We start from the raw sequence: 25,219 nt of genomic DNA, 5'->3' as shown, positions 1-25,219 counted from the left end.
AAATTAGAACACTCGTTCAAATTTTCCACCAATGGCTCTGTAGCTGGTGTGTTTCTATCGCCACTGCGACAAAGATCGTTTTGCGACGGAACGGAATTCACTCGTGTCCTCCAGCCCACGGGTGATCTCACGGGTGAATGCTGGAGGTTGAATTGGTACAATCAACAATACGATTTCGAAAATTAGAACACAACGATGACAGAGTTGTTTTTGAGAGCCGCTTGCCATTCCAAGGACTGTTTGGGAATAGTTTTAGCCTTTAGTGTTGAAAACAGGAAGGTCTTAAAGTCATTAAAAATGCAGACAATGAATTGGAATTTCAATAAAATATCTTTCTCAAAATGAATGAACGGCAACCGTCAAGCGGTTCGACTCGCTTACGTGCACAAATGACGATGAAATCCGAAAATATGTTCTCTCCTCCCCAAAGCGCCGACAATATCTGCCAGTTCCACATTGATTTGTTTGTTTATAATTAAAAAAGCCGTATAAACCACCACGAATCAAAACAATCTCACATACAGGGCGGTGAAAACGGTCTGCTACATCGATAACAGTACGTTAAAGTATGCCCCGAATTCGATCCGAGCGTTGCACCGTTAGGTTTATTGCCATGTGTGTGTCTGTGTGTGCAAATGTCTTGCAAAAACACAAAAATCTTTTACAACGCTTTGCATCACGATCGCCGTGAACACTTACGTGAGCGTGTGCAAAAATTCCTCCCACCGATCCGAGCTGACGCAAACAGCCAACCAACGGACGGGCTAGTTATGGAGAAAAAGACATATCTGGCAACACTGCCACATTCAGCGCCGCCAGCGTGCTGCCGCTTTCAAACGAGGACAATGACAAACAGGTGACAGTTGAAGTGAATGAAAAGTGCAGCAAAAACAAAAACGGAGAGGGAAAAATGGAGGCAGAACGACACGCTATAAATCAGTACAAATTTCGGTCGGAGCGGCTGCGATGGATGCGTCCTTGGCACCAAAGCCACATATTGGTGAGACGTTTGGTGGGTAGCGTAATTTTGCCATCTCGCACACAGTGAACCAACTGCCTGGTACCATTGTTACAGAGGGCGTTTACTTTCGTTTACCTTTAACGCATGCCTTTAACCGAGATCTTTTCGTGCGACCGCAAAGTTTGCTTTCTTGCTGCTCTTCTTTCGAACTAGTGCGAGACACATGTCCTTCAGTGGTGGGGTGCAATGTATATTCGTTTCTTTTATATTTAAATTCTACCATACCATTTCCCTACCCTGCCCACTGTCCGGTCTGTTGCATTCAATGAATGTCGCGATTACGTTCGCAAAATATGAACGGAAAATCTCACACACCAACACACGCGGACGAATAAATAACTCGGCGAAAACGATAACTTTCGCCCACACGCTCAAACACACACACACACACACACACACACACACACACACACACACACACACACACACACACACACACACACACACACACACTGTCAGCCGCTTGCCACCATCACCTGTTCCACCATCTCCCATGACGTCATGGCAACGGCACTGGTTGCCTCGATTTCACTTCCACCACAGCGCAGACGCATCCCGATCCAGCTCGCTCGCGAAGCGTTTTGTGTCTCGCTTCCGGACACCATGGCTCACCACGGCCAACGGGTACCGAGGGGATCTTACTCCCGATCGCGCGAGACCGTCTCACTCTTTTGGCCGACGGCCAGTGCACGCTCAAGCGCCCGAAGCACCCCCGAAACCGACGCCGATAGAGGGACTACTTCATCGCACAGCGGTGTGCGACGGCTCAGAACCATTTCGACCAGCGAAAGCGCAGCAAGTGCACCCAAAAACCAAACCGGTGGAAAGCAGTAGTAGTGTGACAAGTGTAAGCCACCAGCAAAAGGACAGTATATCCCAAAGTATATCCGAACGCGTGCCGTCCAGCTAAGACAACACAATGGTTTACGAAAGTGACTTCTACTCCACCCGCCGGGTTGGCTCGAGCTATACCCGTCCCACGATTTCCTCGTACACTGTGACGGTAAGCATGCGTTTCCCATCGTATCCCGTAACCGAGCCTACGACAAAACTCCCCCCTCTCACACACGCACACAAACAACCCATCGCAAAAGTGTTTCCAATTTCTCGCTCTCTATCTATTTTCTTACTTTTTTCCCGCGCGGAATGAGTTATTTTATTCCCCTTCCTGCATCGAACTAAAAAAAAATCCACATAAAACTCCTCCCAAACACACCACGACCACCTGGAGATCCTTTCCATCTTCCAACGATCCGCTTTCCAAGTGTACCTAAACCCTGACCGAGTGTACTGCTGATACCGAATCTCGTTGTGGTAGTGATCATGATCAAGTGAAAAAGAGCAAAATTCTAAAAAAACGGATACAATTTTGGAGTTTCAATTCTGCCAGCCAGGCCTGGATCGCGATCCGATCTTGAAATCGCTGACCTTCGGTTTGATCGTTCACTCGGTCAAAAGTGATCCTTTTTCCGCCTCGGGTCGATCAGTGTGCGCTTGGTGAGTTGTGTAACATTCAGTGACTTTGAGTGAACCGTCTCCAAGGTTTTGTGATATGATGTAAAAAAAAGCAAAAAACAAAAGTGCTGTGGTTTCTAGTAGTCGATAAAAATGTGCTGTGGAACAAAATTTTGTACTAAAAACTGTTAAACTGTTATACACTCTCGAAAAAAATCTAGTGTACGTGCTACTAAAAAGTGCTACTAAAGACTCTGAATGTTAAGCAACCACCTTACTAGGTGGATGTGTTTTTCGGTACGTTTCCAATTCACGATCACTGCTACGATACAGCACGTTCGAAGATAACGAAAACGGGAAACGACAGACAGCTCGCATTGACGTGAATGGAACGGAACGAACCGGTACCAAAATAGAATCGTAGGGAGACGGTGAATTTGTTGGTCCTGAACGTTACACAGCACGATTGCGCCACCGATCAGTCCAACGGTTGCGTGTGTGTGTCCCTCTTGCTGTGTGTCTTTTTCTAGCTCATCCCTCTCCTTACTCTATTCCCTAGCCCTAACTCCTCTTTAGGTGTCTTGCGTGTGTTTGTGTGGCCGTGTGTGTGTGTGTATGTGTGTATTCCGTTCCTTTCCTTCCTTCCTACCACCACACCATTTAACTCACATAACTCATCCGCTGTTCCAAAGTGCGTCAAGTGCGTCATTTTAAAGCTCCAACAAAAAAAAAACAAAATACTCGAAAGCTCGAAGGAAAACACCACCCTACCACCCCCATGTACAAATGTGAAACAAACAAACTTTACGCCCACAATCTGCTGATGGGTGCATTCGGTCCACAAACAATACTTTGGACCAGTGTGCTGGAGCGTTGGCATCACCGAGCGACATACAGCGAAAGCAACATTACACATACTTTACTACTTTCTTCTCCATTTTCTCCATTTTCCTATGGGCTATAAAACGGTTGTACGTAACCGGGCCATTTATGTTTTTGTTCTTCTCATATGTACCTTTTTCTCATGATTGGCTGTTCATTTTGTACCGTGTACATGTTTGTATGTTGATTACTTTGTCGTTTTTTGTGTCTCTCTTGTTAAACTTTTATCTTTAAATTATTGGTGTACATTTTGTGTTTTCATTTTTTATGTAATTTTTATGTTAAAAAAAACTCCATGAAATACCAACACGACTATAAATGGTTATTGTTTCACATTTAGGATATTTATCTCAGTATTGTACAAAGAGCTTTGGACACACCTATGTATATTGTTTTGTTTTTGTATGAAGAAATTGAGACACGTTTGGAAATTATTCCACCCATCCATGACGAACATGAATGAACAATATCGCACTAAACTGTATAACGCTCAAAACAAAAAATCGAATCAAATAAATCTTGCTACTGGCACTATTGCGAGATTTACATTCCGAGAAAAAGAATATATACAACGAGCTCCCGTCTACGCAAGATGTCACCGTAAGGCGCTCTCCCCCATAAATTAGCTCCCCTTTCGAAGCGATACGGAACAAACAGTCGAAGATTTTATGAGCTCCGTACGCTCGTTCCTCCCCGATCGTTACACCATCTGGCACTAGCAAGTCGATCCGGATTTTATAGCACACCATCTAATCCCCTGTAATGCCGGAACTCGATATCGTTTCGAGTTGTGTTTTGTTCCTCGGAGTCCTTACACAAACGTGGCCAAACGCCAAGCCAAACGTCTGCCAGTGGCTCAATGCAGCGCAGAAACGTGGCACGATAGAATTCTATATTTAATCCGCACCGCCCGAGTGCTGTGGCCCGGTGGCGAAATGCGAAACAGAATGCGAACCTCCCGCGTAATGGATGCGCACGGCGCACGGCTTACCCCATAGCATAATTACCAGGAATTGTGTGAAATTTGGGCTGCTTTTGAAATGGTGGCGCTTTTGGCGCCACGCTCGGTAGACATCAAAGTAGCCTTCACGACCTGCTTTGCCCCGACGAATTTTGCAGTGTGGCTGCGTACAGCACAACGATGGGTTTGAACACAAAAAAAAAAAACCGTTACCACCTCAACCAAACAGGGTCAGGTTCAATGGCTGCAAACTAGCCGTAACCATACCTGTGTGAGTGTGTGTGACGCGCGCAACACCAGCGGTGTGAGAATGGGATCACAGTTGCTAAAAATAAAACCCCACACTGGTATTCCAAATAGCTTAACTTGCGCTCCAAATTATGACACAATTTTGCGCCACTGCGAGGCGCCATAATGCGGTCAGGCGAAAAATGGCTGCGTACGGCGTATGCGCGTCTAAGCGAGCGAAGAGGCGAAAAAAGATAAAAGCAGTATTTTTACAGTGTATCCAAATTATTTTTTCCAAAAATACTTTTAAAAAAATGTCTAATGTTTTGACATACCAGCTGTAGAAAAAGAAAATGTTCAAAAAGAGCATGCAAAAACGAAAACATAAAAATCTCACACATTCGCTCATTTGTCAAACTAAAAATATGTTGTCTAGGCGGGCAAGGGCGAACGTCGCACGCTTGTACTTTCGACGCGGCAAACGCTCAGTAGTGGAGGTGATGGTAGTGGTAGTGGAGTAGCTATCATTCGTGTAGTGCTCTCCACGGCAGCAAGTACAGGGTTATCTAAAGAAAAACAAAAAAAAAACAGAGACAGAAAAAACGCATACACCCTCATACACAACTGCGGGTGCGGAATGGTGCTCCATTCGACAGGAAGGACCGCTTTGCCCGTCGGTGGGTAGACTTTAGACTGAGCAAATGCTATTTTTAAACGCAAACGTGCTCGGTGTGCGCGGAATGTACCGCACAAAAACAGAGCACAACCACCAGCAGCAGCACACGCTGGTCACCGTCACGCTTCGTAATGGGTCGGATGATCAAAAATAAGCTACACCTCACACCCGAAGCGAACGTGGAGTGGAGTGGCCGGTCGGGCTGTCGGGATGGCCGGAAAGGGAGACAGATGGGTGTGGAATGGGTGTTTTTGTTTTTTGGTTTCCTTTGTCCATCATTTTAGAGGATGAACGTTCGTGGCAGAGTATAGTTTTGAAGCTAAAAAAATGTGCTTTTTAACTGGTAGGAATAGATCGCTCTCACAACTCCAACACTCACTATGAGTAGCACAGTAAGGTTGTGTAGCTTTTTTTGGAAAATTCTTATTTTCATGTCCTTTCCCGTACTTGGCATCAGTAGCGCACTACTTTGTTGACATCTAGCTGGCACTGATGAACGCACTTGGGGGGAGGAAAAAGCAATGCAAACTCTCACTGCCATTAACGCTAACCATCCGGACCACCAAAACCCCACCCTAACCATACCTCTTCGATGCTGCGTCACGAAGGCCTCCCACTGCGTGCCCGCCTGTCACAAAAAAAACCCCACCGCCCTACCACCTCACCGACCACTATCAATCACTTGCACTTGCTGCAAACTGCACTCTTCTTCACAGAGACGCGGTGTCGACTGGGACAAGGTGCCGTTTGTGCCGCGGCCCAGCCTGATACCGGACCCGGTCACGGCGTACGGCAAGCGGCAGCCGCGCAAGGAGGCCCGCGTCTCCATACTGGAGGCAATCAATCGCGAGGGAATTGAGCCGGACCCGCGCATTCTGGCCCGCCCGATCGACCAGTACCGGTCGCCGCGCGACCTAAACCGCCAGCGTATCGCAAACGAGCTGCACCGCCGGGAGTACAATCGGGCGACCGGGCACACGACGGACGCGGACAACGTGGATACGCTGCTGCGCCGCGTGCACGGGACGGCCCCGGTCAAGGAAGGGCGCCGGCACGTGATGTTTTTCGAGCCGGGCTATGCTCGCACTTACTATCGCCACTAGAGGGCGCACGGCATGGGGCCGTGTTGCTTGCCGGATTAGCCACCAGAGGGCGGGCTACATTAGTAGAACAGTATTAAACGAGACACACATGCACACACAAAATGCGCCGCCAGCTACGAAAAACATCATTAATCGAACGAAACGAACCGCGAAGATGGGAATAGTTTGCAAACTTGTTTCAATTTCTCCAAACGCAACGAGTAAAAGAAGCTGCTGTGAAGCTGCGTTGAAGCAACGTGAACGCTTTTGCACAGACACAGAGTAAAGATAAGCGAACACTTTCCTGCCCTCCCTATCACCTTACTCCTTGTTTTCCTTCCCCTTGCCTTTCCCGCAAGCTAGCAGTAAAGCAGGCGCATTGATAATGTAATGCCCAAGCATTTGAATAATAAAAACAAGCAAGAAAAAAAAAAAAACAATCCGCACACATAAGAAACAAAAAACATATCCAAACTGAAAACGAACGCATTTCGCAGACCCCACGCTATACGACCGTCGAGACGTCGACGCCGCGTCGTGATGAGTCCTACACGTACTCAAAGACCTACAAGACCGTCACCGAGTCAGCCAACTCATCCAATCCGTACTCGCGCCCGTCCACCTCCACGTCCTCGTACTCGTCGACCACGGAACGCAACAGCCGCGGCGGACCGGGCGGCTACTCGTACAGTACGGAGCGCACCTCGACCACGGGCGGTGGCCCCGGTGGCTACAGCTACAGCTCGACCACTTCCGGACGCTTGCCGCACGGTACCACCTACCGGCACTACTCGTACCGCGTGTAAACGCTACGCCGGACGACCCTGAAACCCTTACACGCGAACCATCGAAGGCTTCTGTGTTGTGTGTCTGTGTGTGTGTGTATTCTGTGTTTGTATACTTTTCCTTCCTTCGAGCAGGGGCCTTCGATCGTCACAATACTAACCCTCCCACTGTGAAAACGTTTCTAAACTTCACCACTATCACCAACTGTCTCGAACACGCTCCTCACACGCTCGTCCGGGTCGAGCTACCAGTAACGGTTGCTCCCAGGAAAGGGATTGCAGATAGCGAGGGATCCTGTTGTACTATAGCGTAGCACATGCACCGTGTCTATAAGTACCCTTACCGGGGACCTTAGTAACATCATGCCACTTAGTAGTTCAAACCCTCCTTAGCGAGTATTAGTTGGTGCACCGGTACTAACCCGTTATTTATTGTATCTCATATTTATATTCTGCATATATTATCAAGAAAATTGAACGATTTGAATTACATTTGTGAAAATCATATAACTATCCAACGGAATTCAATCCAAAATATCAAATGTTTGATTAAAATAAAGCCGGAAAACCGATATGGAGAACAAACTGTTTTCCAATCGCCAAACGAGCCTGTGTTTTTGTTTTGTTTTGTCCTTCTTCCTGTTTTGTTGGTTCGATATGGAATGGACATACGAAATGCACACAAACACGTACGGAAACAAAGCACAGTGTCACACGCACACATAAAAACACACACGTAGCGTAGGGAGGTAGTGAAAAGGGGACTGCGGACGGCTTTTAGTACAGTGGAATGCGATATTGTTCATACAAAAAGGTTTTATTAGACTGATGTTCAAACAACAACAACAACAACAACAAAAACGAATCAATGCGTACATTTGTTCTAAAATCAAATCGAATCTATTTAAAATTAAGCGTTCGTACCGCATTGCCCTCAACTGTCAAACTTCCTTAGAGCTTGTTGCCCTGAACAACCTAAACATAACAGCATAAACGCAACGTACGCAGCCATACTACGCACTGCGCTGTTCCACTATTCCACTGTACTAACTGTCAAATCCACAGACTCACACTACCCACCTACTTACACTTTCTATGTATTTATTCAACGAGAAACATCTCTCAGAACAAAAACTTCTCGGAAGTCTGAAGTGTTTCTCGTGTGTATGTGAATGTGTGTTTCGTTTTGTATATGTTTGTTTGCTAGTTTTTGTTTTGTCCATTTTGTACATCTACGTTGTTTGTTTGCTGTGCCGTTCTCTTCTGTTTCTACTGTATCGTTCGCTTTCCTCTTTCCAACGCCATTTTCACTCCCGTCTTATGAGCTGCATCTGTACCAACCACTGTATCTTCTTTGCCTCACCTTCAACTCCCGGTTCCTCCACAATCTGCGTTTCATCTTCTTTCCTTGGTAGTCTACTCCACACACCTGTTCGTTTCTCATCTGATCTCACCGTTCTTCACGTTCTTTCCGTACCCGTACGAATGAGAATTGAGAATAATTGCAAACCTCCGTTTCTCTCCCCCCACTATTTTCTCACAGACTCCACTGCGATACTCCGGTGTGCCACGCGTAAGTATTTTCTTTTTTTTTTTCTTTTACTTCCCACAGGATAGATTCCACCGAAGTTTTTCACTCCAATGTATCCGATTTCTTTCACCACTGTATATTGAATGTTGTTTTTTTTTTGGGTAGTTGTTGTAGTGTGTTAGATCTGCAATTCATATGTACAAAACTGTACAAAATCATCTCGACTCACATTTATCTTTTCAAGACACGTTTCAACATTTGTTTGTTGATTTTTAATTCTAAATTTTGACTGTAAAATATTATTCTCTTACAAGGAACCGTAAATTAGTAGTACAGTTCTAGTACATATAATTTTGTCAGTTTTGTATCTTTGTCACCATTTTAACAGTTTAGTAAAACATGATAGATTATAATTCTTGCTATAATTTTCACATTTCTAAGATAATTTCTAAGATATAATTTCACATTTATTAGTAAAGTAGGAAAGATATAAAGTCCTTCTGCAAAGCATGTAGAATGTTGAATACCACAATATGTCTTAGTACTTCAAAGTATGTTCGCACATTCCTCCTCTTAGCTGTCAAACATCAAATTTAATAGTTTTTTATGTAGATAGCATTGAGTTAAATGAGAAAAAGAGCAATATTTAAATGATGACAACCTAGTTTAGTATTCTTAGCGATCAACTTATCAACTAGCGATCAAGGTGGACTACGTTTTCTTCTCATGTTTGTGTTTGTAAATAATAGATTCTCTAGTCTCTAATGCGTTCTTCGTTTCTTTTGCCCCATGTTCTTGCTCTTTCTCTCTCTCTTTTTCTCTCCGTTTTTTATCTCATCGTCTCCTTTCCCGTGTTCACCAATCTTCACACACCTCCGCCGTATTCGTTTCGGTAAATCTGCACCAACAAATCGTTGCACCACAATTCATCCCAATGTGCTACCACCACCATCGTTACCTTCGTACCTTTTTGTCTTGTGTTTGTGTGTACAAATGATGCCGTGTACAAAAAAAAATCAACCCCCGTTGCTATTGGTCACATGTCAACACTCATCAACAACACACATGATGACCAAAACAACCACCACGAACCAACAAAACTATCCATGACCACCATCCCCATAAACAGTTCAACACGATCACCACCACCACCACGACGTACCGCACACCGATGCCGTACGTTGCGCACAAGCGGCTCGTTCCAGTGACGCGGGTCGTCACGTCGCCGCCGCGGATCGTGGTATCCCCGATGCGGGTGCTGGGGTCACCGGTGCGCGTGATCAGCTCGCCGGTCCGCGTGCTCGGCTCGCCGATGCGCACCGTGCGGGCGATCCGCTCGCCGGCCCGCGTCATCGTATCGCCGGCCCGGGTCGTCACGATCCGCTCGCCCTACCTGCGCCCGTCGATCATCAACAAAGAATTCGATCGCATTGAACGTAAATATCGCGCTAGTCCTGTAAGTAGTGCCCTAGAGCAGTATTACAACTCGCCCTCATACTTGGTAAGCAATGGAAACACGCAGCACCGACCGAAAGTATACCGAAGTGCCAGACACTACTCTACTATACAAACACAGTAAATACTACCACCACACCACGCCGGTATCAACCAAACCTTAACGCTCAACTCACTGACTGTATTGCCTTCTGTTTATTCTACCCGCGCTATTCTAGCCCGCTAGCGCAAGGGTGCGTTTTTAACCGGCAAATCAACGCGTTTCGGAAAAGCTTTAACACACGGAAAGCGCTGTTTTTCGGTGCAATAACACTATCATCAGTACACGCGTGCACACTGCCCAAAGCTGTGTTTTTCGGTGCAATAACACTATCATCAGTACACGCGTGCACACTGCCCAAAGCTGTGTAGGGAAACGCTCACATGACCTTGACCCACATTCGCAGTTCGCTGGCAAAGTTCACAAATCGTTGCCCCGTTTCGTACTGCACAAATCGTAACCTCCCCGTGGCAGGTAGAAATCTTGAAGTACGCAACGCAAATCAAACACAAATTAAAAAGTACGCAGCCAACATACACTACTTCATTCAACTCACCAACCACTGCGCTGTCAAAACCACGTGCTACCATGCGTCTCCATTGCATTGCCCACTAGGACCGTTTACCTCGTTTGCGAGCGTGCTTCAATGTGTTGCGTGATGCGTAGTTTGATGATCCCCCGCTCCCGCTCACATTTGGTCGTAAGTCCGCTGAAGCTCGTTTCCCCCGCTTGTAGAAAGAAGCAACCCCGAGCAACTTAAAACGTCCTACAGCATCCTTATTAAAACAGCTTGCCCGTTTCCGCCCCGCGGCGGTTGTTACCGTTAGCAGTTGGTAGTGTTACTGGTGTTCTCGTTCGTAGCAAACTAATAAGCAATTTCTCATTTTACGGTTCAAACTTCGATCTCGCTTGATGCTACGCTGTCCTGCGTCTGTAGGAGTTTGAGGACGCAAAGAGCGATATCCGCAACTCGACCGCACTGCTGCTGCGCCAGCTGAACGATCCCGTTCCACGTCTGATGGCCCCGATCGCTCAGGCTGCTCCGGAACCGAAGTATGTATAGCGAGCGACAGATCACGAAAGCCTTCACGACCCACTAACTGACTTGCATTTTGTCCACACTTGTCCACCAGTCCGAAGAAGTGGGTGTACGATCCGTTCTCCACGCACAACCGCCTGAACAGTGACACCTACGTGAAGAGCCACATTACCGATCCGATTCGCAGCGTCCGTAACGATATCGAAGCCATGGCTAGATATCATTCGCCAGCGTCGCGCTATGTCGGTAAGTGCCGACCGTTGAACGCCAATTTCAAAACCCCCGTTCCGTCCACACCCATCCGTCTCTCCATCCGAGGCCGGTGTCTCTCTTCCTATCTTCAGAGAGAAAACATATCAAAATCCCTCTTTCTTACATAGTAGAAGCTTCCTGCTAGAAAGAAGTCCCCGAAAAACCCTTAAAATTCCCTTTTTTGATTTTCTTTAGAGCTTCCAAAAAATTCCAAAAATTTTATGTCATTTTTTTGAAAATTCATTGGTATCCCAAAATAATAGAAAAAAAACATGGCATTTCTCTATCCCCTTTTATGCTGAAAATATGCTTCAAACTGCTTTTGCTTCATTTGTTGTTTCCGTTTCTTGGCTGCATTCGTCATCAAATCTCAGTTGTGTTCGAACGTTATGTTATTCTTTGATCTTTTTTGTTTGTCTATTTTGTACGTGTGTCGGGTTTAGTTTCGTTTTATTGACTTTGTTTTCTTTTTTACAATCGCTTACCATATTGTTGTTTCTTCCTTCACTCGCTGTTTACATCACTTCCCCGGTGTCACTGGTTTACTCCGGTTGGATGTACGCTTTGCCACATAATATCGCTGCTACTACACAACTGCTACAACTGCTGCAACGTTACATTTCTTATGGTTGTATGGGGGTTTGTTTGATGTATTTTTGTGTTTTTTTTGTTGTTGTTTGTGTGTGTATTTTTCATCTTTTTTTTTTAATTTCCCGTACTATTCAACCTTTCTAAACCATTCTTGGGTTTGAACCTTGTACAAACTTGATTTTACAAACCGAAGAATATGTACTGTTGGATGACATCCTGTGGCGTTACACTTACTATGTGGATGAGGATGGTTAGTATAGTGATCCCGACGTGTACGTGTGCGTGACTGATCGAAACTGTTCGAAGAAGTTGATTGTAAAACTGCTAAACTTGATGTTATTAACGATTGGTTCAAGGGTAGAAGAGTTGTGTTAACCGCACCAGCAACACTGTATGAAAGTGGGCAATAGAATTGCTCAAAAAGCATGTCCGAATCGACGTAAACTCGATACCATAAAGGAGAAAATGTGTTGTTCTTGCCAAGCATTCCAAGACTCAACGTCTCAACCTCGATCAACCTCGAACTTCTTTCATTTGGCTCGGGGGGCTTTAACTCTTTTCTTGTTAACTGTTATAACTTGTTTTTCTTTTGTTGGAATGCATATGGTGTTTCTGTTTTCGTTTCATTTTCTTTTCAACTTTGATGTTCCGTTTCCGGGTGCTTGTTCGAAGTTTGTTACATTTGTTCATTGCGCGATCTGTGCTGTTTTGTTTTTTATTTCTTTTCATTGTGTCTCACCATGTTCTTCTGCCTGTTGTGCGTTTTTGTTTGTTTTGGCCAAATTTAAACAAATCCAAAGTGTAGTTATGACACTGTATTTGTTTTGCTAAAGCATCGAGCATCGAGAACGTTACACGCATCACGTGCTGCGTGCTGAAAGTGTTCGTGCCTCACCTTAATTCGAAACCCTGTGTCTCTCTGTTTTCTCTTCCTTTCTCCCGTTTTTTTGTTGTCGTTGTTGTTACTGTTGTTGCCCGTCCCACCACCGCAACCGGGTTTCTGCTCTCTGTTTCTATCTCTTTCTCTTTCTATCTTTCTCTCTCTCTCTTTCTCTCTCTCTCTCTCTCACACACTCTCTGTTTCGCTGTTCGATGTGCGGTCGATTTGTTCAACACAATCCAACACAATCGAATCGCCGCCCGGATGTGTTGGTGGCGGATTTGGTGTTTTGATTGTCCCTGATACGACGGCACACACTCCTCCCACCCCCACCCCGCTCCAGGCAAGAACCATTTGGCCAGTACGCGCATCATTGGCTCGCAGGCCTACCCGAAGACCAAGCCCCGTATCTATAACTACGATACCGCGAAGGTCGGCAAGGATGTGAACGTCATGTCGTACTATAAGTCGAACCGCACCCAGGCCAAGGCCGATGTGGAGGAAGGTAAGAGGGAACGGGTCCGGCGCCAGCAGGACAAACAATCGAGGGCCCGCCAGGCGGCGCGGGCGGAGGCTCCGAAGCAGCAAACACCACCAACATCATCACCATCCTCACCACACCAACAACCACATACGCCATGCCCTCTTACCGACTACCCGACCCGACCGCTCACCAACTCGCACTCGCACCGATCGTCGCTGAGCGATCGCGATATCACACCGGACCGATCGTCTCCCGTCCCTGACCAGGGCATCCTCACCGTCTCACCACCCTCACTGACGCCACCACCACCAAACGGGCTACTGTGTGAACCGTGGTGTGAACAATAAAGCATAGAAGACAGATACAAACAACACCCGAACCAACACCCCGGTACAACATCCACAATTTGTCCTCACCCACCGCAACCCAAGTGCCTTTTACCCCCCTTTTGAGTCCTTCCTACGTCCTTTCGAGGAGAAACAGAGAAACCGTCACGCACCCAAATTTTTTTTAAAGAAATGAACAAACTAAGCACCAATTCGATTCCTCACTTTCAGCAACGAATGGATGATTTTCAAAGCGCAACCACCTCGCTAGTGATAGTGATAGATCCCTATCAAAAGGCAAATAACGATGGCGAAATAACAGGCGGGCGGGGCAGTCGCGCTGCATGGTTAATATGTGCCTCGTTTGCTTCCAACCAGCAGCCAACATTTTAAAACCTTCGGGAAGCTTTTTTCTCTCTCTCTAAAGATGCACCAAGCTAGCCCTTTGCAGCGCGCAAAACGCAAAAGCGGCTCATACTCGTCAATGTGTTTTATTTTTTTTCGATTACCCAATTTACCCCCATTTTACTGTTTGCTACCTACTCACTGAATGTGTGAAGCGTTTCAAAATTGCACTAAAAAATATAGTATCCTCCAGTGCGCTGCTTTTGCTGCAACCGCAAGCAGTTCGGTAGGGCGAAGAAAACTACAATTTGGTTCCCTTCCAAGAGCTGGCCCACATTTGTACGCTAAACTTCGTTTTCACCTTCGTAGCTGTGTAATGTTTATCACTCTGTTTCTCTTTTTCTTTCTCTCTCTCTCTTTCTCTCTCTCTCTCTCTCTGTGTTTCTCTCTACATTTATCTCTTTCCTTTGTTTTGTTTCATATCGTCCGGACGTCTAAAATCGTACATTTTCTAGAACGCTACCGTTACAGTACTGCACCATCGATCGTTGTTCGGTACTTTGCCTATCCAATCACTTCGTACTATTCGTACCGTATCTACTAAACGCTCCGTACTAGGGTTGCGAACGTGACGAACTCGAAACGAAACGACTAAGAGGACACGCGCGCAGTAGCGTTACGACTCATTGCGTCGTCATCGTGGTTGTTTGCTGACGAGTGAAATTCTGTTTTGATATTACATTTGATCGAACCGCTTACCATGTGGATGTGCAATGATGCTTTATTGTTACTTTATTTCTACTCCCTTCTGCCGCCTCTATAGTAAACACGAAAATTAAGAAATATCTCGAAAAGTACTACCTGAACCATGCGTACAAGGTACCGGACGAGTTTAAGGAGTTCCTTCACGAGTATCCTTAGGCCAGCCTTAAGTCACCTTATCTCCACTTCCTATTAAACAAAACCAAAAAAAAAACCAGTATCACTAGGCCGTATCGGTAATGGAACGAGAGTGTTTCGTTTGTGATTAAACTTCGTTTGTTCTCTCATCTGTTTGTACCTGATTGGGAAACCATCGTTGCGATCGTCTTACAATATTCCTTTTCCCTCCCGTTACTAAACCCCGTTATTCGCTAGAAGTTGTGTTTTGGAAATCATCTTTTTTATACTCTAAATGGCCCAACAAATGGCGCTCAATAAATGCTGAACCATGCTGAAAACCCAAACCAAACAGTAGTACACTGTATTGTATTACCATATACACTAGCAAACTACACTTTATTAAGCAATGATTAAATACGAATCTATTTCTCAACCCGTTGCTCCTTTTTCCAACCGACAAACCACCGTCCAAACTACGTTCTTCCGTATACACCACTGTCTACTACTGTCTGCTACTACTACTACTACTACTACTACTACTACTGCTACCACCATGACACATCCGACCGTTTGGCATCACCGTCCTATACTAACAGTATTTGCGAGAGTCCAACGCAAACTCCACCAACGGGTCCAGAGATCGATGATGAGGGCCGCCAAAGAGGCACTTGAGGAATACAAGTAAATTGACAAAAGGGGGTTTCCGGAAAACAAAAACTCGCATTTTGGGACTAGGTTCGAGCATTGAAGCGATCTAACTCATCCGGGGAATCGGGGAATTCGAATTGCTCGGGCTAGCACCCAACCCAACAGTACACCCTGGTTAACTGAAATGGTTTTTGACATGCTCTTTTGTTTACTTTCACAACGCACAACACTTTCACCACACGATCGCTCGGTGCGCAGTGATAGCAAGCTGCCGAAGAAAACTTCTAATCTCGACGCTCATAAGAAACGCAAAGCGTACGCTGATGCTCTTGCAGAGCCGGAACAGGCGACGACACTGAACAAAGACCCCGAGGTTAGGCCTAGTGTACTAGCGAATCGAGCGTGGTGGAACTCGGTAGTACCTACGGCACTTCACGCACCACACGTACCGCACACAACAGACAGCAACGCTATACTACACTGAACAGGTTCGCGCATTGCAAGTGTACACTCCCAAGCACTTTCTTAGTAGTTGCCTTAGTAACTGTCATTTACTTTGGTAGAGTTATCCTCTGTATTGTGTATTGTTTGGTTGTTGGTTTTGGTGATCAAACGTAAATTTGTCTCCTCAATAATTACACCCCGAAACTAGATTAATTGATTAATACAAACTCCAGTTAAACCACTGTCATTTAAACTCCTACAAAAATGCTCCCGAATGTCAGCCATCTTGTTGTACACTCCTTGTATGTTACGTCCAAGTTTGTTTAATCGCTGCCAAACTGTCCCATTTCTAATGTGGCTCTATTTATTTTCTCCTATTTTTTTCTAAAAAACTTAACCTAAATTATATTTGAAACGTCGCGAACGTTTAGTAAAAATTAAGAACAATCTCTACCGTCAGCACCTCTACCCCACACACACCCGTACCTACCACAACATGCTGAACCCGAACCAGCGCAAAATGTACGATGGCAAGTTTGTCTGGCTAAACTATCGCAGCATCTGAAGTTCGTTCACTCCCTGTCCCCGTTTGTTTTCGTAAGTAGGTGTTTCCAGCCTTTTTTTTGTGCACGACCGGCAAGGATTGCCGGGTTGTGATTAATTTAGAACATCTTTGTGCACACTTCACCACCAACCAGCGCGTGTATCGGCTGGTTCGGTCCCATCGGGGTGGATGTTACTAGAAGGGAAGGGACGTGTTGGTTCGCAAACTGGCATGAAAAACATTTCGGCGTATACACCTGTCGCGTAATTTTCCACGTCAGTTGTGGGAGGCTGTAGACTCCCACACAAACACACACATTCATTATGGGATTACGGGGACTTTCTGTGAGTAATATTTTGCGCGCAAACGAAATGTGCCGCGTTCAGTCGCCTGCTGTCGCAACCCATTCCTCAGTCATCGGTCTTTCTGGCTAACGTTGTGATGCTCGTCACCATTACATCAAGCACTACCTACACTACCCGTCCACTACGATACATACAACGTCAGCTGTGGTGCGTTTACGTGCCAGTTGGCAAAAAACAGATCAATACTAACATCAAAATTCCACCCATCAACCCACTACCGTTTCGCCAGTATTTAACGTCGATTTATACCTAGCACACCGTCATCTAATACATTGTGTTTCTTTGTGTGTATGGGGGAAATGTTCTGCCTGGCAAAAAAAAAATAAACTGAAAAGAAAACCCATGCTCGATCGTACCCATTAGAGAGCGGGAACGATCGAGCACGAAACGGTCAGGCAGGCAGACAGGCAAGCAGCTCCTACTTGGTGATCCTAATGATTGTATTTTTATTCTTCTCTCTCTCTCTCTCTCTCTCTTTCTCTCTATATATAATCTTTCCCATAATATTATTTTTTTCTTTTTCTCTTTTAAAACAATGCACCTCACGCCCTATGCACACTACACCCACTCTCTGGCACAAACTTTTCCTAATGCAACGGCACACTAACCGTATCAAAATCCCCAACTCCAGTTAAGGAAACAGAAACAAAAACCGAAGTTCGCAAATCGAAGCTCGGGGACAAGAAGGGCATCTATAGCAGTGACGTTAATCTAGCCGCTTAAATATAGCTCGTAGCAATGGCGCTATCCTCGCCCGGCGGTCATTCTACCAACTGGCTGCCCCTTGCGGGATATGACATCGGCCGGAGGGGCTTTTTTTCTTTTAACGAATCGAACGTTCTTCCCAACAACATACCTGAGGCGCTAAAACCTTTGCCTGATCGTAACCGCAACAGAGCTTAGAGTTAGTGCTCAGCTTTGCGCTTTGCCAAAAATGGTTAACGAGCTAATGGTATGGTTTGCTCTTAACGATCATTTTCGAACTTTCAAACTAACGTTCAACGGTTACTTCTGCGATCAAACGTGCGTGCGTCCAAAAACAACCGAACGCAACCTCTAGTTTAGAATTCCAGCGCCGTCAACGCCAGTACTTTCACATCAAGTTAGGTAGATTCCAGCAGTCGTGGAAACTATCACAGGGTGCTCACGATCATCCCGAAGGGTAGGGGAAAGCTTGCTATATCTAATCGCTCTCTACGAATACTGTACGTTTGTGTACTTTTAAACTATTGATTCAGCTCATGTTCCATTAGCCAGCAAGCGAGGGTATATATATAGTTTAACAGATGGATCACTATATTTACAGTTTATCGATACAAAACAAAAACTAGAGCACAGATTTATTTACCGGATGTAGTATTCCGCTTGCCACCCCCTGCGTTCAAGCAAGGAGCAGGGTAGGCGGAACGATTGCAATCATCAAACTTCTTTCGTTAGCTTTACACTTCAACCACAGCCTTAAGTTAACTATGTGAAACGAATCGCCTCATTTTTAAAACTTGTGAAAAAGATACACGATATTTACTGTCAACCTAATGGGAAACAAAGTCATTTGTTAGCTTATTGAATTATTTCCACTCCGCTCCATGTTAACCGGGACGCCGGATTCCGAAAATGGATCGATGGTCGATCGTACATGATCTTACTGGGGGAGGGTTAGTTGACAGGCATTTTACAGGTGGGAGTTATCTTCTTTTCCTTTCACTTCTATTCCTTTTCTATATATCTCTCTTTCTTCTATTGTAGCTGCACTGTTGTAGGGTCTTCTATAGTCTTCTAAAAACCCGTGTAAATAGTGGTTGTCGCTGTGATTGTGTAGTATCTACCCTGTATCTTCTTGTTTCTCTCTATCTCACTCTTCTGCTATCTTCACTGTGGCACTCTGCAGCATTCTTTTAGTGTCATGTTTTTTTTTTGTGTATTACTTTTGTTAAGAACTTCGAGTCTATTAGCGGAACCTATTTGTATAACAGATGCCATCTACAAATGGAGATCTACAGTAACGAGATCACGTCCTCTAGGAAGCTGTTCTAGGTTATCTTTGTCCCATCATTTACCCCTACACTATCACCCCACTTTCTTCGTCCTTTTGTTTGTTTCGAACGTCACGTGAACACATACAAAACAAACCACCAAAACAACAAAAACACTTTATATTCCATTCTTCACTCATTCGCCCCTCTGTATAAAACAAAACAATTCGACAACAACAACAACCCGACGTTCGCGATATCGCACGCTCGCACTTTCTCTCTCGCTCTCTCTCTCCCACTCTGACTCCTTCTGCGTCTGCGCGAGTGTGTGTCTTCCCATGTAAGAGCCACCCTGCTGAATGTGATCTCCTCAAAGCCCCCCGAAACATGTTCTAACAGCTAATCAAAGTAAGTAGACCACGGCCTTCCTACACACGTTGGTTGGTTTGCAGGAGTTCAAAACAATGCTCTGGAATGTGTACCACCCTAACCCTAGCCGGCATGCTGCTTGTGGATGCAATGGAATTGGCTTGTACTAACGCGCACTATTTAACAACCGTTGCTGTTCACCAATTCGCGGGGATATCCATGAGAGATCTCACAATGTACAACAGAGTTAAAAACTTACCGATGTAAACAACAGTTGTTATTATCCGTTTTGGATTTGGGTTCTGCATGCTCTTCCGATCTTTGTTTTTTAGTAGTGTGTGTTTAATTTCATTGTGTCCTTTTGTCCCTCATCTCACGGCTTCACCCTCCGGCACTTGAACCAAACCCACTCCGGGAAGGAAAACGAGGATCGAAATGGTTCCACGGATTACTAGATTGAAACTTCAGACTAGTAACCGAAACGTTGAGACGACCGTTTGCGCCCCTCCGTTTTCCATGCCTTCCGGGTTGTGTTTCCAATGGCAACGCCCTTTGTCGCTTCGCTGCTTCTGCCTGAGTAAAGCAATAAAACAAATGAACGAATATGAACCAACTATCCACTGCTAGTACACATGCCAACTCATCGTAGTGTCGCTTGTAGAACCGACTCCCTGATTGTAGATATCTCTTCTTCTCTCATCCATCCGTTTCCCCTGCCTGCCCGACCAACCAACCAACCAACCCAACGCATCCCACCTGTACCGCAACCGTTCCGACCGCTCCTTGGCCCTCGACTCCGTTCTCCACCGATGGGAATCGAACTTGAAACTCAACAGTAGGAAAATTAAATCCAGTTCGCCCGACGCGCAAGTTCAACTGCCCGAAGCTGTACGACGATCCGACCGATTCGAAGCTCAAGGACAAGCAGGAGGCGCTCGAACGCGTGGCCGAGCTGAACAAGGTTCGCTACGAACCGGTGAACCTGGAGAAGGAGCGCCTGAAGCTGCTGGAGGAAACTAAGAAAAAGGAGGAGGCGTAAGTGACGGTTTTATATATCCTACTCGAGAACTGTCCAACATTTGCAACATTTGCTTTCATTCTTTAGGGCCGCCGAACGCGAACGCATTCGCCAGGAGGAGCAGGCACGCAAGGAGGAGGAAGCGCGTCTGGCCGCCGAAGAAGCGGAGCGCCGCCGCATCGAGGAGGAGCGTTTGGCCGAGGAGGCCCGCCTGGCCGAGGAAGCCCGCCTGGCCGAGGAGGCACGACTTGCTGAGGAGGCCCGCCTGGCCGAAGAAGCACGTCTGGTGGAGGAAGCCAAGAAGGTAGTGGTAGCATCTGCGTGTATGCAGCAAACACACAGTCCCTTACATGCCATTTCCATTTTTGCAGGCCGAAGACAAGAAGAAGAAGGCCGCCGAAAAGAAGAAGAAGGAGGAGGAGGAAAAGAAGAAGAAGGAAGCCGAAGAGAAGAAGCGCAAGGAGGAGGAGGAGAAGAAGCGCAAGGAGGAGGAAGAGAAGAAACGCAAGGAGGAGGAAGAGCGCAAGCGCAAGGAGGCTGAGGAGGCGGCCCGCAAGGCGGCCGAGGAGGAAGCGGCCCGCAAGGCGGCCGAAGAGGAGGCGGCCCGCAAGGCGGCGGAAGAGGAAGCGGCCCGCCTGGCCGCCGAGGAGGAAGCGCGCAAGGCGGCGGAAGAGGAGCAGAGCCGCATTACCGAGGCGCAGAAGGTGCGCGAGGACGAGCTGGCGCGGCTGAACGAGCTCGAGAAGCAGGCGATCGAGGAGAACAACGAGGAGCTGGCCAAGGAGATTGCCGAGCTGAAGGCGATCGCCCAGTCGGACGAGGAGCTGCTGAAGCGCCAGGCCGCCAAGCTGGAGGAGACGGGCGCTCCGGCGGAGGGTGAAGCCGCGCCGGCCGAGGGTGAAGCTGCCCCGGCGGCCGCCGAAGTCGCCGCCGAAGCGGCCCCGGCAGAAGAGGCACCGGCCGCCGAGCCTGCCGCCACCGAGGAGAGCAAGACTGAGGAGAGTCCTGCTGCTGCTGCCGAGTGAACGGACACGCCACGCACGTGTTCCGGACGCCACACTCACTAGAACTAAGGGCTAGGGCTTACTGTCTCACTTTCTCACTCTCTCTCTTTCTCTTCCGAATTATTGTTAGGATAGCTAGCTAGCATTTTAGCACAAAACGCACACACAGACACATATATACACATGTAAACGACTATTGTAGCCAAATTAGTGCGCTACTTTCCTACTATGTTATCCGCGCATGTCCAAATGCTGCCTAAAAAGCTGGTCGAACGTCTGAAAAAAAAAGAATAAGAGAATAATTGACACCAGTGCTGCGGGACCTAGATTCGAACGAAAAACGCTAACAAAAACAAAACAAAACTTTAAATTCATTAGTTCAACGAAATTTTCCCATGTCGTGGCGTACTACAGCCAACGTTAGAGACCAGGCACGCTACTGGCTGCGTACTGCATTTTCGAAACAACAACGCCAGAGACTCGCCTAGCATGCGCAAAAGCACGACGCTACTGCCAATCCTGATTGCGCCGATACGATCGAATACAGTTTTGGGGGATGATATATCGCATATATCGGGCGAGGGGGAGGAAAAGGGACTGATAACAAGTAGAAGCATAATTAACGAAAATGTATTCCGATCCGATTCGATTGATATAGCGCAACGGTCTGCAAAGTCTATATCGGGTAGAACTCGGATGGGCAAACACGGATAGTGTCTCGAGCGAACATGCTTCCGGCTCCGTTCACCCCCAAATTTCCTCGCCCCACAACCGGTGCGATGTTCTGCCAGCTTCTCTCTTAACCGTACACGATGTTAAGCGTTAGGGAGTGCATTTCTTTCTTCTGTGCCCGCGTACTTCGATACTAGGCCACGACATGCGGAGCGCGATCGGTTAGCAAAAGACCGTGGTGGCCGCTTTAAGGTTTTCTTTTTCGAAGCTGAGGGTCAGTGTCGCTGTCCTTCGCTTTCTCAAAGCACTGCACACTGCATTACATTTCTGTTTGTTTATTGCATTTCTTGAGTTATCTTTACATTTATGCCGCTGGTCGCCAGCCAGTGGACTCTATACACTAAGAGATCTGTCGTCTCCGTTCCGTTACATTCTTCACGCCTGATTGTTTTCCGTTTCCTTTACGTTATGCATACTTGTTCTTGTTGAATTGTTAAGTTTACCACCAATCGATTGCCGATCGATAAGACAATAAATAAAGGTGTAAATAAGATTAGAAAAAAAATCAAACACAATCGAATCCAAATGGCTTGTACTTTACTGGTCCAGTGCACTGTCTGTGCTAATAGTAGTGCCGCTCCCGAGCCAATCGTATCGTATTTGTTGGCCTTCCACTGTACTGTTTGGGTATCGGTCTTCCGGTTATCATAGGATTAGCTCGAGTACCACACACAGCATTATCTGTAGCGTCGCAGCAGTCTCAAACACTCAAGCTGCCTGGGTCGAATCAGTTGCACATTTAGAGGAAACCTTCACTTCGTGTCTGGTCAATCGAACGGTAGGACTTTCAAGGAACGCACAACCATAGCAATTGAACGAGATGAGGATCGTCTTAGCTTCGCCGTGTACGATCCTGCTAGCTGCTGCTACCACACTGCTGTGCTTCCCGCTCGCATACGGCTTGGAGTGTTATACCTGCAGTACCGATAGCAGTGATCTAGACTGTGACAATGTTGCCGTGCTGGAGAAAACTTCCTGCCAACCATTCAGCGCCACCAATCATCCAGTGCAACCGGTCTGTGGTTACAAACGTCTCCTTCCAACTGCCAGCGAAGCGCCGCAACGTATCTGGCGTGGCTGTGCCGTTAGTGGCGAGTGTGCACTACTGTCCCGGCAGGGTAATGAGGCGTTCAGCTCCGCGTTTCGCATGTCCGCCTGCGAGGAGTGCGAAGAGGATGATTGCAATGGACCAAAAAGTGGCGCCACAAGGTCCCAAACCGCCTGGTGGACCGTGGGTCTGCTAATCGCGGTAAAACTGACATCAACGAAGGGGTGGGTATGAACAGTGAATAAAAATGAAGCGCTGTCTTAGAAGAATTCATATTTTAAATGTCCTCCGGTCCCACATCCGACAGCATCGGGGAGTTGGTGCAAGATGTGATCGAAATTTTCGGTTCATGCGTTTGGCGCTCGAAATCACTCACCGAAAGATGCCTCACCTGGGCCAGCTTTTCCTCGAGCAGATCGCACGATTTCGTCAGCAGTGGTTCCCACTTTGCCGGCGGTAGCTGGAACTCCTGCTGAGGCGGCAGCTTGTGCAGCGTAATGTCCGGCCCGAGCAGCAGCGACACGTGATCGAACATGTCGACCAGGGCGGACGCTTCGTTGATCAGCTTCGAGACGGCGCGGTGCTGCCGGTCGCTCCACGTCACCGTCTTTTGATTGGGAGCGCGCGGTTTGCGGGGCGGCACGGGCGAGAGGCGCATGTTCGCTACCCGCGAACCGATGACCAGATCCTTAAAGTCGGCCCACGGACGATCGCCTTCACCGATCGGTCGGCGGGGTAGCTCCCGGGGCACGTATCCCTCCGACTCTTCGTCGGAAAAGTCGAGATTCTGCCAGGCCGCGAACGTGGGCGTTTCGAGCAGTGTCGCGGCCGTCCGGTGTGGCGATGGGTCACCTTCAACGGTCGCACTGATTAGGTCGGGCGTGTTTGGTTCCTTGATGCTGTCGCTGCCACTCTGCGACGAGCACGGTTCAGTGGGATCGTTCGGAAAGCGCTCGCTCGCTGGTTCCAGCTCGGTGCAGGAGAACATAGGCTTCGTGTGTTGCTGTTCGGACTCCGGCTTTGTACCTTCGAGCTCCAGCTGATCTTCTTCCGGTGTTCTCAAGGCGCTAGCTACCGGGCTCACCATTTGCTCGTGGCCGGTGATTGGTTCGAGGAACTTCCGGAACGATATTCCACTCCGGGGAATGGCGGTCTGGGTTCCGCTGTCGCACGTTTCCACCCCGTCCGTCATCTGCGCAACGGAATGTGTGAGAATCACTAGAAGAAAAGCCGTAAAATGGCACACAAACTTCAGCAACACGGTTGAGTAAAAAAACATCCGCTTCTCCCCCTTACTTACAGTTACCAACTTCACGGATCACTAGATTGCCATCGGTCAGTATTTCCTCGTCCACCATCGGTATCAGATCGGTTTGCTCGTCGGTGGACACCTCCTTCATCAGCTTCGTGTGCACCGGATCGGTCTGCACCGCTGCATTGACGCGACGCATACGCCTGAAACGATGCAAACGCTGCTTGAAACCCTTACTCACGCACACGTGCGGGGTCGTTGTTGGGGTTGGCTATTTTTGGACGCCGTCTCATAAATAGAACACGAACGCTCGCAGAACGCCTGAGGGGAACCACTCACTTGGAAGCTTCAAGCAGCCGCGCTTTGATGTCGGGTTTCGGTGGCGGAGGCACTACTACGGCGGTAAGGCTTGCGGGACGCCATGGTGGTCTTTCCTTGACCATCGGAACTCCGGCCGTAGACGGTTCGTCTTTGGATGTTTTTCGCACCACTTTCGTCACTCCAACCGATCTGGAAGGGACACATACACTGCTGTAATTACACCCGATGGCAGAAACATTGTTGGTCACCCTTCTACCCCCTTACCTGAGCGAAGTGTGTGAAGTGGCGGCCGAAATGACCAGCGACTCATCACTGGCACTGTGCGTTTCATCGGACGACACTACGCTTGCAGGCGATTTGCTCATAATTATTTTCTTTTCTTTTTAGGGGACAATTTCGACGACCACAATTTCCGCACAATGTTGTAAAAATGTAACGTCGCCCTATGTGAGCGAATGTTTAATCGATTTCTTTGAATTCTACCACACGAGCCGTTTACGCGTCATATACACACACTGCTCAATGCGCCACCGTTCGTGCGTGCTGCTCCGGCAACGGCGCTGATGCCAACGCTTGCTTGGTCGGT

At 47.2% G+C, this 25,219-nt stretch overlaps 3 protein-coding genes across 7 annotated transcripts; 2 read left to right on the top strand and 1 right to left on the bottom strand.

Moving 5' to 3' along the window:
- Window positions 1-1,672: 1,672 nt before the first annotated feature.
- On the top strand, window positions 1,673-22,532 carry LOC121590798 (uncharacterized protein CG45076). Of its 5 annotated transcripts, XM_041910801.1 has the most exons (10): window positions 1,673-2,024; window positions 8,634-8,663; window positions 9,751-10,122; window positions 11,054-11,169; window positions 11,250-11,401; window positions 12,192-12,248; window positions 13,222-13,383; window positions 20,098-20,293; window positions 20,364-20,580; window positions 20,648-22,532. In XM_041910801.1, the coding sequence occupies exons 1-10, from the start codon at window positions 1,941-1,943 to the stop codon at window positions 21,299-21,301; spliced, it is 2,040 nt and encodes a 679-aa protein (XP_041766735.1). In that variant the 5' UTR covers window positions 1,673-1,940; the 3' UTR covers window positions 21,302-22,532. The 5 variants fall into 5 exon arrangements, with proteins under 5 accessions (XP_041766735.1, XP_041766732.1, XP_041766733.1 ...); XM_041910798.1 differs by lacking the exons at window positions 12,192-12,248; window positions 13,222-13,383 and having other exon boundaries at window positions 1,674-2,024; window positions 20,113-20,293; XM_041910799.1 differs by lacking the exons at window positions 12,192-12,248; window positions 13,222-13,383 and having other exon boundaries at window positions 1,676-2,024; window positions 9,751-10,077; window positions 20,095-20,293.
- Window positions 22,287-25,214, bottom strand: LOC121590800. Its single transcript, XM_041910802.1, has 4 exons — window positions 24,898-25,214; window positions 24,652-24,822; window positions 24,361-24,515; window positions 22,287-24,278 (listed from the first exon to the last, which is right to left on the bottom strand). The coding sequence occupies exons 1-4, from the start codon at window positions 24,996-24,998 to the stop codon at window positions 23,338-23,340; spliced, it is 1,368 nt and encodes a 455-aa protein (XP_041766736.1). The 5' UTR covers window positions 24,999-25,214; the 3' UTR covers window positions 22,287-23,337.
- LOC121590806 lies at window positions 22,833-23,329 on the top strand. Its single transcript, XM_041910812.1, has one exon. It carries the CDS (start codon window positions 22,833-22,835, stop codon window positions 23,292-23,294), a length of 462 nt encoding a protein of 153 aa, XP_041766746.1. The 3' UTR covers window positions 23,295-23,329.
- Window positions 25,215-25,219: the final 5 nt, after the last annotated feature.

The sequence above is a fragment of the Anopheles merus genome, chromosome 2R, assembly GCF_017562075.2.
Source record: "Anopheles merus strain MAF chromosome 2R, AmerM5.1, whole genome shotgun sequence".
Classification (NCBI taxonomy): Eukaryota; Metazoa; Arthropoda; class Insecta; order Diptera; family Culicidae; genus Anopheles; species Anopheles merus.
Note: the sequence above shows the minus strand (reverse complement) of the source record. Positions and strands in the feature narration are given on the sequence as shown.